We start from the raw sequence: 15,993 nt of genomic DNA, 5'->3' as shown, positions 1-15,993 counted from the left end.
GTATCACACAGCTAAGTAATCAATCCACAAGCACTGTGAGACATAATGAGAAATCATTGTTTTAAGCAGTAAGTTTTGGGGTGGGTTTGTTACACAGCCATAAACAACCAGAACATATTTTATAGCCACATCCAAACAAGATGAGCAACAAACTTCTAGGACAATTTAGTACAGTAACATTCCCAGGTTATGACTTTTAAAGAAAGAAACCTTGCCCTCTTACGGGGAATAAACATGATTTATATATTCTGTGTATCCCCTTTCCCTTCTAACCCCTTGATAACTATGGTCTCAATAATTATTTATTAAATGGAAGCATGAATAATACAAATGTAGCTAACTATTGATTATACTGATGGAAGGAAGTAAGGGTATAATTAATTCAGAAATAGTAGATATTCAAAAGTATATACAATGAACTCTGTAATACAGATGTGTTCATATTCACTATCTCTGCCCCATCCTCTGAAAGGGTATTAGCCTTACCTCTGTGAGACCCAGGAAATTTAACAAAAATCCCCTACCCCTGGACAAGCAGAGCAGGACTGACTCCATTTTGTGCTGTACTCGCCTTGTGCCGACCTGCTTAGGGCACTGCCCCACCCTAGTCAAGACCAGGGCACACCCTAATCGAAAATCGGCTCAGTGATAGGCCAGCTCAAATGGATACTTTAGGGTAAAATGTAACTCAATCGGCCACCTGCGAGGGTCCGGACCAGCATGACTGTGCAACTCTCTGCGTATCCCATTGGCCACTGGCCCCTATAAAGTTGCTAAGCCTCTTAGTCTTGGGGTCCAAGTCCCTGCTTGGGACACTTGGACCCGAGCTCGAGCTTGTAAATAAACCCTCATATGTTTGCATCGGTGTCGGCTCCTTGGTGGTTTCTCGGATTCGCGATCTTGGGCACAACACCTCAGAGCCCCTTTAGACTCCTAAAAAATTATCAAGGACCAAAAAAACTTTTTGTGTGAAGGTTATACCTATAAACACAGTAAAAATAAAAATGAGAAATATAAAAAATAATTTAAATCTAGTAATTAACCTATTACATGTTAACATAAAATTTAATAAAAAAAACTCCTTTTGAAAACAAAACAAAATGTCTGAAGAGTAACATTATTTTCTACTTCTGCAAAATCTTTTTTTCTGTCTGGCTTAAGAGAAAACAGATCCTCATTCCTGCTTAAGTCAATCTTGTTTTATTTGAAGCATATTAAGAAAATGCAGCCTTATAATACATGTACTTAGAAAAGGGAGGACTATTTTAATGTCCTTTCCAGAAAATTATAGATATTCTGCTTAGAAACAATAGGATTCAAGTGGTAGTTTCTCAAAGATTAGTTAAAATACAGGAGCATAAACAGTAAAAGATGACTTTGAGTCTTTTGCATCAAGATCCATTGGTCTATTTTGTACTTTCAATGAATCTTTTCACTCATGCTGCATTTTGCGACTTCATGCTTTGGTCATTTGAAAAATATTGATTTGCTGAGTTATACAGATCTTACAAATGTTGATACATTTCATCACAAAACAACCCAAATTCCCATACTTATCATCATCTTCAATCTTATCAAAAAAAGTCTTTAATAATTGGGAAGCTGTCAAACCTATGTTGCCAATATGAGTTTTTTAAAATTCTAATTTTTGCCTGTAAGTTCCAATTTTATCATTGGCAACCAACACTAACAGTTGTTTTCTCTGAAGTGACAGGCTCATTTTATTCATTTTTACAAAAATGTCTGCCAACCCTAAATAACCACAGATGTCACTCATTCTTTTAACATAAAAATGGTAATCTCATCCAAGAAGTGACTAGTTGGGCAGCCCAGGTGGCTCAGTGGTTTAGTGCCACCTTCAGCCCAGGGCGTGATCCTGGAGACCCAGGATGGAGTCCCACGTTGGGCTTCCTGCATGGAGCCTGCTTCTCCCTCTGCCTGTGTCTCTGACTCCCTCTCCCTCTCCCAAGAATAAATAAATAAAATCTTAAAAAAAAAAGTGACTAGCTTAGTTCACAATACAATCATACGTGTGCTTTCCCAAGACAATCACTACAGCTCAATATGTAGAAGTGCTTTATTTGTTTTTTTTTTTTAATTTTTATTTATTTATGATAGTCACACAGAGAGAAAGAGAGAGAGGCAGAGACACAGGCAGAGGGAGAAGCAGGCTCCACACACCAGGAGCCCGATGTGGGATTCGATCTCGGAGAAGTGCTTTATTTGAACCAGATCTATCACACAAAATATCTCAAAGACCTGTATCCAAAGGTCAAGCTTTATCACAACTAATCGTTTTTACTATGTCATCAAGGACATTCAGTAAAAGTGGCTTTTCCCCCTTTTCACTACAAGTGTGTGGTTGTAGAAAATACAAGGAGTACTGATAACAATTCAGTGCCATCGTCCTGACTTATGTTTTACCCCTACTTTGCTTTGACGATACTCATTCAAAATGTCAGCACAGTGGAAATGCCAAATGACACCTTATTGTAGAAATAGCTTAGACCCCAGGGAACCTGTGTGGTCTGTGGACCACACCTTGAGAACCTCTGCATTGGTGTGATCCAAGAAAGAAGGTGATGGAAGCTCTACACAGTGGACACTGCACTCTTTCTTAATAGAGAATCTGAGTTTAATGTGGTTGACACCGGTTTCTTCTTTCTAGTACTTGCCAATGCCAGGTCTGCCACAGAGATGATAGAACACTTCTGAGCTAAGGTCATATGTAGATTTCAATTTCAGCTCCATCACACTGGGCAGGACAGTGTGGTGCATCACATGAGTTGCCAGTGACCGGCAATACTGGACACGTGGCAGACATATAGAACAAATCTGATAAATGATTAAATGATCCCCAAATACCCACCCTTATATTAAAACAATCATAATCGTGTTATAAAATAGTCTGTGCAGAACCAGGGTATGTTTAAAAGCTCAGTGACTGAGTGATTCTAAGTGAGAAATTTGGAATGATATATTAAGGTACCATTACTATGTTAAGTAAATAATGTACAATGTTCTTATATTTCAACATGATCTTCATGTTTGACTAATAGAGGTAAGAAAATAGGCACATTTTAGATGGAAAAACTGCACTAACAGCAATGTCATATCGGGTTCCTACAGATGTTTGTCCTACTTTGTGGTCCTCAAACCCCTCAGATCTTTCTTTCTTTTTTTAAAATATTTTATTTTATTTTATTTTATTTTAATTTTATTTGAGAGAGAGAGAAAGAGAGAGAGAGAGAGAAGGGCAGAGACACAGGCAGAGGGAGAAGCAGGCTCCATGCAGGGAGCCCGACATGGGACTCAATCCCGGGTCTCCAGGATCACGCCCTGGACTGAAGGCAGTGCTAAACCGCTGAGCCACCCAGCTCAGTCACCTCTCTTTCAAACAGGGTTCTTAAGAAAATATAATTTTTCATCAATTAACTCCTCTCTAGGTGTTTAGATAGGTTTGGCTATGTGCCATCGTTGGGGAAAACTGTCACTTATCTAGCTCTCAACAGGGAGACTCTCACAGAACCCCAGATGACGAAGCCTGCGAGACGACATGAGATGTCTGAGACCCCACAGTTCACCCTCAAATCTTCTCAGCAGCTACTAAAAGATTGTCAATGGCTTCTTAAAAACAACAAGGAGATCACACGCTTAGAAAAGTTGAAAGCAACTCTCCCAAGGAAGGATATAATAAATGTCTCGTATACAGATTATTCATATGCTTTTAGTTTAAAACTTCATTTATAACCAGCACTTGGCAGTGGAAGGGAGTACAGTATTATAGATGGAGGACACATGAAGGTTTAAATCCCAACATTGTCACTGTCGGTAAGGTGATCTTAGATAAATTACTTCTCTGAGATTGTTTCTTCACTGTAAAATGGAAATAGCAACACCCATACCATCAGATAGCAAAATAACACTGTATAGGCCCCAGTATGTGCCATATGGCAGATACCAACTGTACAAAAACCAAAAAGTGGTAGTCCATATGGCATGCTGTTTCTACCTGACTTACCACCAGGAGATTTTAACCATTTTAATACAATTTTTAAAGCATGAGAATTTATCAAATACCTACTACTGAGCCCCACCAGGAATAGTATCTGCTGCTGTCTTTTAACCAGGAAGATGAAGCATGAGGTGACTGCTATTCATAAAGTGCTTCACATACAATAATTCATTTATTCCTCCAGACAGCTCTGGGAAGATATGCCCACTTGTAGAAGAGGAAACCGAGGTGTACCAAACAAATGAACAACTGTGACTGCTCTAAGTATTTGTCAGTGTTGGCAACAGGGAGTATTTCTCTACCTTCCCAGAGGCTACCTTGGCTCACCTCTCTTTTCCTCCCTTCCAGGAGGCAGTCCCTCCTCCCTCATGCAGCCCCATCCCTGTTCCATCGGATTCTGCAAGCACTTCCAATGGACATGTGAGTCATTCTCAATCTCTGAAACTTTTGTTTACTCCTGTTTCTCCTCTGAACACAACCCTTATTTCTTTGGGAAAAGGTTCTTTTTTTACTAAAAGTCGGTGAAGCCTGTGCAATTCATCAAAAGCAAAATTCTTTCTGAATCACTCTCTCTTATCTGGCCTTAGCATTTTGTAACATATTAGGTATCAATCACAGTTATGGCTTAAAAAAAAAAAAAGGAGAGGGATCCCTGGGTGGCGCAGCGGTTTAGCGCCTGCCTTTGGCCCAGGGCGCGATCATGGAGACCTGGGATCGAGTCCCACGTCGGGCTCCCGGTGCATGGAGCCTGCTTCTCCCTCTGCCTGTGTCTCTGCCTCTCTCTCTCACTGTGTGCCTATCATTAAAAAAAAAAAAAAGGAGAGAGAATACGTGAGCCTTCATGCAAGCCTTTTCTCTCTTGTTCTGGGAAGAATACCAGGCAAGGAGCTGGGAGACATGCTTTCTACAGTCGCCTCTGCCACAATGTTCACTTAGACTCCTCACACAGGAAACCTAGGATTCAGTATTTCTATGTGTAAAATGTGCAAACTAGTCTCGATGTTCTTCAAAGATCTTTCCAAACCTAAAATTTTGTGATTTGTGTTTAATATCAAGATATCCTGCTGATGTCAAAGCCACTTGAAAACAATGCTTTCAGGGTTGTGCTAACAACACTGACATCTGACCAGGGATTCATTATGACACATGACAAAGTTGAGATGGGTGAGGCCAGGCACTCCTTTAGTACTTCTTCTAAGATACATAAATCCAATGCATTAGCAAGTGACACATGAGACCCAAGGTAGTATCAACTAGCTACTTTAATGCCACAGTGGTTTTTCCAACTGGTAACAGAAAGGCATAACTAGGTAAAGACTGTAGGATCATAATTTCCCATGGGTCTCTCAGGTTTCTGCACATCTTGAAAGCAGAGGCATTGATGGCCTTGTGCTCTGGACTATCTTTTCACAGATGTCTGCAGCATGACCAGATATGGAAGGTGGAGCAAGTGTCTGCCTCTAGAGTAGAGGGCAGTTTGTTTGCTATCAAATACATTAAAGATGTCTCCATGCAAACACTGGGCAAGTTTTCTTGAAGCCTATAATAAAAGATTGGGGTTTCCCAAGCTCAGGGTCCCTGCTCTGTAATGCAACACACTCATGTGTAGATGTCACCTGACCTTTGTCAGGTTGCTCAGTAGGCCTAGGGAGCCACAGAAGAAAATGATATTCTGGTTCCTCCTACTGCTGTGGTTAGTAGGCTGTGCTCTATCTCTTACCCAAGAATACTGAGTTTCTACCAGGATCCATGAAACTGTGGAATCTAATTTGTTAGCTTGTAAACTGGGTAAAAATCTCAGATCTTTTATAGCTGATAGGAATAGGGGCTTAACAATTCATGGCTAAAGGACAAAGTATGAACCCTCCCTATTACCTCTACAAAATGGCCACAGCATTCTATAAAACTCTATGCATTTTAATATTTAATTTCCCATGTGACAATTCTTTTCATAAAAGTATGTACTTATAATAAAAATTTATCAGATAAAGGTATGGTCTGCTACTTTAAAGGCTGATATTTTGAATATGCCAGCAGTCTAAACTGAAATTAAACCAATTATGAAGTTTTCACATGTCCCATCAAGTCTACTGAGACACTCTTATTGTAAAATACTAGCAATCTCTGAAGTGTTAGAAATTTTCTATTGGAAACCTTTTTAACTGCGAGCCAAGTGCTCTCAATGTAACTTCTTAAGAAAGGGCTAAACTAAAAAAGCAAACCATGTCAGATTTTCCCCAAAAAATTAGTTACCTTCAAAGTACCACTAACTGTAGGAAGTGCAGGAAGCCAGATTTTCAAGGCAAAACATTTTTCCTTCCTTTCTTGGCTACTGTCATGCCAAGATCAAACAAGGATCGGAAAAGTCTAAAGCAATGGAGAAGCTGGAAGTTCTTTATTGCCTAGGTATTAGGCAAGAACTAGTTAATTCTATCTTTTTAAAATAAATCATGTAAGTTTAATAGAAGTACTTACAGTACAAAACCATTGCTCAGACCTCCTACCAATCTAAAATAAAACATATTCTTAAGAACTCTCTATATTCAGTGAAGTTTTCGTTTAGTGAAATATTTGGGAAATACAGGCGATGTGATGATTCTTTGGGCAAAGAATCAGAATCCAGGAATATTAACAGAGAGCAAGAAATGTTTTTGTAGAGATGTTATCCACATTTATTTTTAGGTTAAAATGATTTCGAAGAATATTCTAACACTGCAATAGAAAAAAAGAGAGCTGTTGAAAGACGTGGCAAGCCACTGATAACTCTCAACACTCACACAAAGCGTACATACATTAGAGATGGAAAACAGAACTCACCAGGATTTCAGAACAAAACTATTTCCTATAACCCTAGTATCATGCAATTCCTACCCTACAGAAATAATTTTCTAACTACAATGATATCAGATAATGATATGGATGGAAACTGAATTAGAATTAAAAAAAATAAAACCAACATGAGTGTAACTAACACAATTTCTATATTCAAAGAACAGCATTAGTCTGAAATTAAAACATAAAATATCTCAGAGAACTTTGGCAGTGGTAGACACAAAGCAAAGGCCTGGTAAGTACTTACTGAATTAAAAATAAATTCTAATGGCAAGGATTAGGTGGAAGAAAAATATTAAAGTTACAAGCAGAAAGATATACAGTTCTTGTCCTCTCTTCCATGTTCATCTCCCTGGATAATATCCACACACCATATACCGCAGTATGTCAACAGAGCCATACCCTCCTCAACTAGCTAATTTAAGAAGGAAAGAAAAGAAAAAAGACCTCCTACAGTCATTGTACCTGTAATTCTATTTAGCTGTATTACTGGAAGGAAGTTGAAATGAAAGGTGAAAGTGGCAAATGGAATGATCAACAAGGGCTTGGTCACCTTAGATGGCAGAGAACCACCTGTCTAAGAAAATCCCCAGTAGCTTGGATACGTGATCCCACAGCAGGTGAGTTATCTTCAGAAGCAATGCTCCTCTGGTCTTGCTCTGTGCAGTAGAAGGCACACTGGCCTCTGATCTGGACACACTTACCAGCTGTGTAGCACCAATACCCTAAACCATATAAGCCTCCAGACTTTTACTAGTCTTAATTACAACAAAAAAAAGAAACAAATGGTGAGATACTGAAAGTGATAGGTATGAATTTATCATTAAATGGATCTTATTTTAAGATCTTATTGAGAGAAAGAGAGTGAGCAAGAGAGAGAGAGAGAGAGAGAGAACATGAGCAGGGGGAGGGGCAAAAGGACAGGGTGAAGCAGGCTCTCCACTGAGCAGGGAGCCCAATTCGTGGCTCAATCCCAGGACCCCAGGATCAGGACCTGAGCTGAAGGCAGAAGCTTAAAAGACTGAGCCCCCCAGATGTCCCCAAAAGGACTTTATTTTATTTTTAAAAGTTCTTTTTTTTTTTTTAAGATTTTATTTATTTATTCATGAGACACACACACACACACACACACACACACACACAGAGAAAGAGAGAGAGAGAGAGGGAGGGAGGGAGGGAGAAGCAGGCTCCATGTAGGGAGCCTGATGGGGGACTTGATCCCAGGTCTCCAGGATTACACCCTGGGCCAAAGGCAAGCACTAAACCACTGAGCCACCCAGGGATCCCCAAATAGACTTTATTTTAAAAGTAAGACAGTATTCCCGAAATCTCATAACCAAGAGAAATAACAGTATGTTACCATATATTTGAATATTTTATGTTGTGTAATATAAAATTCATCCCAACAATAGACTGTGTTTTTTTTTTTTTTTAAAGATTTTATTTATTTATTCATGAAGGACACAGAGAGAGGCAGAGACACAGGCAGAGGGAGAAGCAGGCTCCATGCAGGGAGCCCGATGTGAGACTCGATCCCGGGACTCCAGGATCACGCCCTGGGCCGACGGCAGGCGCCAAACTGCTAAGCCACCCAGGGATTCCCGACTGTTTTGTTTCTTAATATTTTCTTGTGTGTTTTTGGTTCAATGTATTACTTGGTTCAGAAGGAAACATCAACCCGTGAAAACTTAATTCAGGAGGGACAGAAGTGAGGAGAGAAATGAGGAGGCCTGATGCAGTAAGGTAATACCAGCAAGTATTATTAAAAACAAATTGTCTATTTATCTTTGATTCCATGGGCTATTCTGAAAGATCTTTACTTGTCCAAAATAGAAGAGCTAACCATTCAGAGTTAAATAACCAACCTCGTTTTGCAGACTTCAGAAAAATGCTGGGTGACTACCATGTCTACTGTTACAGATGCAGAGCAGAACAAGGAAGCTTACAGAGCCTGACAGCATGGGGTTGGTCAGACGAAGAGAAGGAGGGGAATTTACAAGAGTCTACATTCATTACTGCTGGCTGTAAATAGTAAAAAAAAAAAGGGGGGGGGGGAGCATAAATCACGGGTTAAAGAATTTTTAAATTCTCAAATTATACAAGAAAAAATTCCTCTGTACTGCTATTAAAAAGTCCTAATTAAAAATGTAATCTGGGCAGCCCGGGTAGCTCAGTGGTTTAGCCCTGCCTTCAGCCCAGGGCCTGATCCTGGGGCCCCGAGATCGAGTCCCACATCGGGCTCCCTGCATGGTGCCTGTTTCTCCCTCTGCCTGTGTCTCTCTGTGTGTCTCATGAATAAATAAATAAAATCTTTAAAAAAAAATGCAACCTATGTTTTAAATTATTTTATTGTCAAGAGGACTGAAAGACCAGAAAACTTCGACACTCTGCACTGTCATCAACTTCCCTAGCTCCAAGCAGCAGCAGGTATGTGCAAAATGCAGCCTGACATGAATCAACTTACATGGAGTCTCAGAACAATGGCTGTCAGAACTAAGCTTAAAATCTCAGCTGCCAGCCCACCTTCTAAGAACCAGTCACTAAGTACTTAAGAGTCCACAGTGTGCTTACTGAGAGATGCTCTCTATAGAGCAATGCAAAGTAATACAGCACAAGTCTTTTATTTCCAGTAATAACTACTCTGCTCAAGCAACAAGACTTTCCACCTCAGGCAAGGCACCTGTGCCACAAACACCTACACTGGTCAGGTCACGACACTTAAGTCCGCTCTCTCCCACATCCACCTCTGGGAGAAGCCACGTCTTCCAACAAGTAGCTTTCTCCTTTCCTGGCCCCTTGAACCCCCTCCTAGCCCCCAAAACTGACCGTGGCCCAGGACTTCTATGAAGCGGTAAACAGGCCAACTAGGTTCTTCTTCCTCTTTGGAAATGTGAATAGGGAAACATGACGTGAATGTTAGCAGCAGCTAGGTCTAAAGTGAAAAGGCCCAGGAGCTATGGGGGACGAGGGGGCCGTGTGTGACACGGTGGGAGGTGGGCCATTACCAGTCTAAGGTAAAACCTAACAGAGGGGTGGGAAACTGGTGGAAGAAGCTTTACAGGAGGAGGAGGTGACACCAGACATTTCCTCAACTATTTTTCCAGGTCCAGACTACATTTTATCCTGACGCAGAATAAGAATACCTGGGAAAGAGCAGCACACTGCAGTGATTCAGTGAGATGAGAGCAGCAGGCACCTGCCAACATATGACAAGTCGTAATGGAAGCCTGAGTACAAGTGGCAGGACCTGGATTCCTCACTATAAGGCAAGGTTTCTCAGTCTCGGCACTGGGTAATTCTTTGTTCTTCTGCATATTATAGCCTCTACCCACTAGATGTCAGGAGCAATCAACCCCCCCCCCCAAAAAAAACCCAAAAAACCCATAAAACAACAAAAAGACAAACCCCTATCCCAGACATTGCCAAATGTCCCCGAGGGACAAAATCACCCACAGTTGACAGCCCACTGCTCTCAGTAGGCTGAAATGGAACCTCCTGGCAAGGGGAGTAATACTTAATATTTAAGGACAGGGGGGAATAATATCAGCCGTGCCTCTCAAATAGCAGCAGCAAGTGCCAGGGCCTACCACGGCAGGACGTGTGGGGAGGCAAAGGGTCTGGCAGGCTAATGACTGCGTGGCTGAAGCCGGTGAGCAAGGGAACCTGCTGCGGTGGTGGAGATGGGAGTTGGGGGACGAACAAATGGGCGTGTCACTAGCACAGCTGGACAGAACTCCAGGGCCTGACTGAATGTGGCATTTAAAGGACAGGGGGGAAGGATGGGGAATGACTTGAAGGGTTCTGGCCTGGCTGTCTAGGGAGCTGGGGTGAGGGCTATTACACTACAACCTACGATAGGGAACTTCAAAGGGAGAGCAGGTTTGAAAATGAGTTGTTTTTAACTTCATGAAAGTCTGAGGTAAGTGGGGGATATCCAGGTAGAGACATGAGTGGAGTGAGTCAACGCTTACACAGGGTCCATGCTACCTGCCGGGCCCTTTACAGATATTAACTCACTTAACCGTCACCACATCCACGGAGAGAACACCCACCATCACCCCATCTTACAACAGGGAAGCTGCTGCACGGAGAAGTTCAGTAACTCCTCCAAGGTCCCAGAGTTGGTAAGTTTTGAAGCTAGGATCCCCGATCAGAGTCTGTGCTCTTAACCACTATGCTGTACTGTCTGCCTCAGGGAAAGCAGAGAGATTAGGACTGTGAGTGCAGATCTGGATGGTTTTCTGTTCACAAGTGCATAGTAGGTAAAGTCACAGGCATGTATATGAACTAGGGAAAATGAGCAAAAAGAGAAGAAAAAAACCAACATAGCATGAAATACTGAAGAAAAGTTATGTATTAAGCCAAAGGTGAAGTCAAAGCCAGGGAAAGAAGCCAGTTGGGGAGACAGAAAAGGCAGGAGGGAAGGTCATAAGGGCAGAAGTGAGTAATGATGTCTTTGTAACCAGGACAATTCCTTGCATGTAATCTACTTTTTGTGAATGTTAATTAAGTATAATCCCAAATAATGATCTCAAATACTCATAGAATATTCAGAAGACTTTATAGATGAACAAAACTCAAATCATATATGCTTAGGAGATTCTTCTAGAATACCAGGAGTTTACAGAAGATACACTGTCATTAAATACGAGACAATAGCACAGACACCATATGAAATCGCTCTTTACACTTATGTCCAGCTAAAATGGCTTTTAGAAGCTTTATTCACACCCTACTTCATAGCAGTGTAACATGTTACTCTGTTTTGTATTTTGTTGAAGATCACTGGCTCTTCTAGGTTTTGCAACTGACAGATACAAAACCGTGTGGTCTCTTCCTAAAGCAGGATTTAGAAAATGTGTACATGAAACTGATTACTTCTCACTTGAAGCAGTTACTGGAGCATCTGGTGAATCTTGAGTTGTACTGCTATAATAAATCTGTGTATCTAAACAGTTTTTGTTAGGCATTCCTTATCATACTTTACAACTCTATACCCTAAACACAAACATTTAGTGGAAAATGACTTTCCTCAAGATAAAAAAAAAAAAGTTGGCCCCCATTTCCAATTCAAAGCAAGTGTTTTCTTTTCTTTTTTTTTTTTAATTTTTTTTTAATTTATTTACGATAGTCACACACACACACACACACACAGAGAGAGAGAGAGGCAGAGACATAGGCAGAGGGAGAAGCAGGCTCCATGCACTGGGAGCCTGATGTGGGACTCGATCCCGGGTCTCCAGGATCGCGCCCTGAGCCAAAGGCAGGCGCTAAACCGCTGCGCCACCCAGGGATCCCAAAGCAAGTGTTTTCTACAGGAATAAATCTTGATTTCCAGGTCTGAACTTTAAATGCTTTCCAAACTTTAAGCGTGCAAACAAATCATTTGGGGATCTTGTTAAGATGGAGACTTTGGATCTTGTTAAGATGAATGAATGAATGAATAACTAAATAACTAAATACATACATACATACATACATACATAATTAAAAAATAAAATCCATTTACAACTCATTCATACAGTTTCTTTCCTTTTTTTAAAAAAAAGATTTTATTTCTTTATTCCTGAGAGACACAGAGAGGCAGAGACACAGGCAGAGGGAGAAGCAGGCTCCATACAGGGAGCCCGATGCAGGACTCAATCCCAGGACCCCAGGGTCACTCTCTGAGCCAAAGGTAGACGTCCAACCGCTGAGCCACTCAGGCACCCCTTTATAGTTTCTTTTATGTTACTGAACATCAGACCTTTTCTCTCAATTCTTTCCATTATTCTAAACTGCATCTCATTGTTAAGCACATTCCACAGGGTGGCCCCATCTCCTTCCTCAGCTGATTCTTCCAGGCTTTTCTCCTCTAATTTATATTTGGGTCCACAACAGGCCAGTTGAATGGGACTGGTTGTTTTCTAAATATAATGCCCTTTATCACACTACCTCCTGTTCTGTTTTGTTGTGGTTGGTACTTTTCCTCATGAAGCCAATCTCTAGAGCCATCTCTCTCTACTCACCTTGCCTGATTTCTCAAGTAAGATGTGATCTCATCAATTCTCTGAACCACCCACCCACCCTCAGCCAAGGAATTCTTCTCTCATTCTAATACCACATTCTGCTGTATACATGTCTGCCCTTATTTAGCTCAGCTGCCGAAGCAGAAGCTACTTGAGGGCAGGAATTTTTACAACTTGGATGTACCTTGCATGTGTCACACATTTCCTTACTAATACAATGCTAAATAAAACTCCATTAAAATAAAGTGAAGCAATATTCCTGATGATAAACTTGATCTAAATATTCCCAAATCCAAAATCCAAAATCTGTTTCTTATTTCTCCAAATACAATTGATTTTCTGCTTTACTCATCATAGATAGAAAACTAGGAATTGCTTTATTTGCTTTTCCAACTCTTACACCTAGAAAATGTTTATTTCATCATGCTTGACACATGTTATCAGAACTTAAATTGTAAACCTGTTCATTTGCCATTTCATACTGAACAGGCCAAGTGTTGGTGTATCCATTGAGGAAAATGAATCCTGTGCTGCAACCGTCATCAAACCATTATGAAGCTCCAATACACACAAAGATAGACCTCAGAGCAGCACAGTACCCTTAAATCTCTCTCACTAAATCTCTGAACTGCAGCATAGTAACAAAAATTAATCTTCAGAAACTAAAGACTAGAACACCTGGAAAATCTGAGGTAGGAGATGCTATGTGTGCTTTAAGTCACCAAGCTAGTATTAGTACAGTCATTCAAACAGACAATCACTCAAGTACAACTCTCAAAAATAATACATCATAATGCACTAAGACCAGACCTAAATTAAACAGTGAGTCATTGGAAATATCCTCCATTAAATTCTGAGGATAAATATAGAGACCAAGAACATAACTTAATGCCGGGTGACTGTTAAAAATGAGGCCAGATCAATAAGTATCTCTAACCAATGGATGGGGGGACGCCCAGGTAGCTCAGCAGTGGAGCGAGCATCTGCCTTCCTTCGGCTCAGGATGTGATCACAGGTCCTGGGATAGAGTCCCACATCGGGCTCCCTGCAGGCAGCCTGCTTCTCCCTCTGCCTGTGTCTCTGTGTCTCTCAGGGGTAAATAAATAAATCTTAAAAACAAAAACAAAAACCAATGGATGGAAGGTGAGATCAGAGTTTTAAAGTGCTGAGAACTTGCAATCACCACCAATGACTGCAACATAAGACCGAATATCAGGGGATCCCTGGGTGGCGCAGCGGTTTGGCGCCTGCCTTTGGCCCAGGGCACGATCCTGGAGACCCGGGATCGAATCCCACATCGGGCTCCCGGTGCATGGAGCCTGCTTCTCCCTCTGCCTGTGTCTCTGCCTCTCTCTCTCTCTCTGTGACTATCATAAATAAATAAAAATTTAAAAAAAGACTGAATATCAGAACTGCACTGCCCCCAAAACAAGACCCAAAAGAAACAATTTGACTTCACTGACTTACATAACAGATGTTCTGCTTGAGAACCACTGTGATCATCTCGAGCATTCTATCTAAAGACCCAAAAGTATCCACATGTATTAGAACAAAGACAAAAAAAAAAAAAAAAAAACAATCTGCAAATGATATTCATTCACATTTGTTAATTAGCTTTCCTACCCTTAAAGAGCGTACTTTGGCAAACGGTGGAGAAGAGATGGGAAGGAGCTTCTGGTGATGTTCTGGCAGGCAGAATAATGGTTACCCCCAAAGCGATCTACCTCCCAACCCCGCAACCCCATGGCTGTTTTGCCCTACACAGCAAAAAAGGACTCTGCGGCTGTGATTCGACCGTGAGCCTGGAGATGGGGAGATGAGCCTGGGTTACCTGGAGAGGGTCACGGCAATCACAGTGACCCGCAAAGTGGAAGAGGGACCAGAAGAGGGGGTCGGAGATGTGAGGACGACCCACAACTTCCCACAGCTGGCTCTGACAGGGAAAGGAAGGGGCCACGAGCCCAGAAAGGCTGCAGCTGCAAGCAACTGGAAAAGGCAAGGAAAGGATCCTCTAGAGGCTCCGGAAAGGAATGCAGCCCCACTGCGTCTGGACTGGAGCCCGTGCTGAACTTTTCATATACAGATTGTACAATAAATCTGCATTCTTTTAAGCCACTGATCTGGAGTAGTTTGTCGCGACAGTAATCGGAAAATAACTAACAGTAAACTGCTATTAAAATTCTCTAAAACAAGCACTGCTACCCTCCCTTAAAGTGTAATGTGATGCTCTGCAAAACGCTCTGCAAATCTGTGAAAATTCAGTTTGTGTCATTAAGAAATCTGCTTCTCTGTAGGAAGCTAACACACAAGGCTTGAAATTAAATGTTATAAAAAGACGGAAAAGTGAATACAATTAACACTGATCAAGAAGTTGGGTTGGAAAACAAAGCAGGACAAGGCATTTTCAACTAAACAAGAAGGGGAGAACTATTAAGAAGGAAAATCTGACATTCCTTTGCGGCTAACAGTATAAAGGGACCAGCACAGGGCCTCTTGCTCTGGGTCAGCCAAAGGGCAGGACGCAGGATTTCTCTTAAAGCTCCTATTTACCTGATGATCCTCTGGGCGGCATACTGGTGGAGAGAACGGAACTGTGCCGACATGTTTGCGAGAGCGGCCAGGCAGTTGGTGTGAAGGTACTTGTCCTGCAAGAAAAGAGAAGGTTGAAAACAGACATCAAGTCTTCTCTACATCTGAAGCAGGCTTAACAGGAAGCAAATGTAAACTCAACAGTCACTGATTTTAGCAAGTTCAGGTCCACAAGCCCTTTTTTCTAATTCTAAAATCCACAAGGCATTGAAAGGTCAGTTTTTTCACCACACATTTGAAAGCAACATCTGATAACAAAAGATTCTGCTGCTCTTTATGGTCTTCATTATCCCCATCCTGGGGGATATTGAACTATTTCACTGCAGAAATATTATGGCTTAATTACAGCAGGCTACTCCAGAACCTCAAGGTTGCAGAGAATATAGCATGTGTACTATAATTATCTTTCTAAAATAAAAAAATTCTCCACTCTTAAACACATCTGACTCCTAGAGTTTCAGATAAAAGGTTATGGAATGTATCCATGTTAGCCTCACTGAGAGAAATAATTAAAAAACAGTGTAGTAAACGTGACCATTTCCCTGAGCC

General features: G+C 41.3%; 1 protein-coding gene and 1 long non-coding RNA gene across 7 annotated transcripts in view; one reads left to right on the top strand and one right to left on the bottom strand.

The window, feature by feature from the left end:
• The window catches only part of LOC111096838, a 38,575-nt gene extending 28,467 nt beyond the window's left edge, over window positions 1–10,108 (top strand). Inside the window, exons 5-6 of the long non-coding RNA XR_005362724.1 lie at window positions 4,364–4,435; window positions 9,952–10,108. This is a non-coding gene — a long non-coding RNA (uncharacterized LOC111096838). The remainder of the gene's footprint in view (window positions 1–4,363; window positions 4,436–9,951) is intronic.
• Window positions 1–15,993, bottom strand: part of DYM (dymeclin) — a 343,179-nt gene that overhangs the window by 166,261 nt on the left and 160,925 nt on the right. For all 6 annotated transcript variants that reach the window (XM_038543986.1, XM_038543991.1, XM_038543989.1 and 3 more), the window contains one exon: window positions 15,406–15,500. In XM_038543986.1, coding sequence (XP_038399914.1) covers window positions 15,406–15,500 — 95 coding nt within the window. The remainder of the gene's footprint in view (window positions 1–15,405; window positions 15,501–15,993) is intronic.

This window comes from Canis lupus, chromosome 7 (assembly GCF_011100685.1).
Source record: "Canis lupus familiaris isolate Mischka breed German Shepherd chromosome 7, alternate assembly UU_Cfam_GSD_1.0, whole genome shotgun sequence".
NCBI lineage: Eukaryota > Metazoa > Chordata > Mammalia > Carnivora > Canidae > Canis > Canis lupus.
This window is presented reverse-complemented; position numbering and strand designations above follow the sequence as displayed.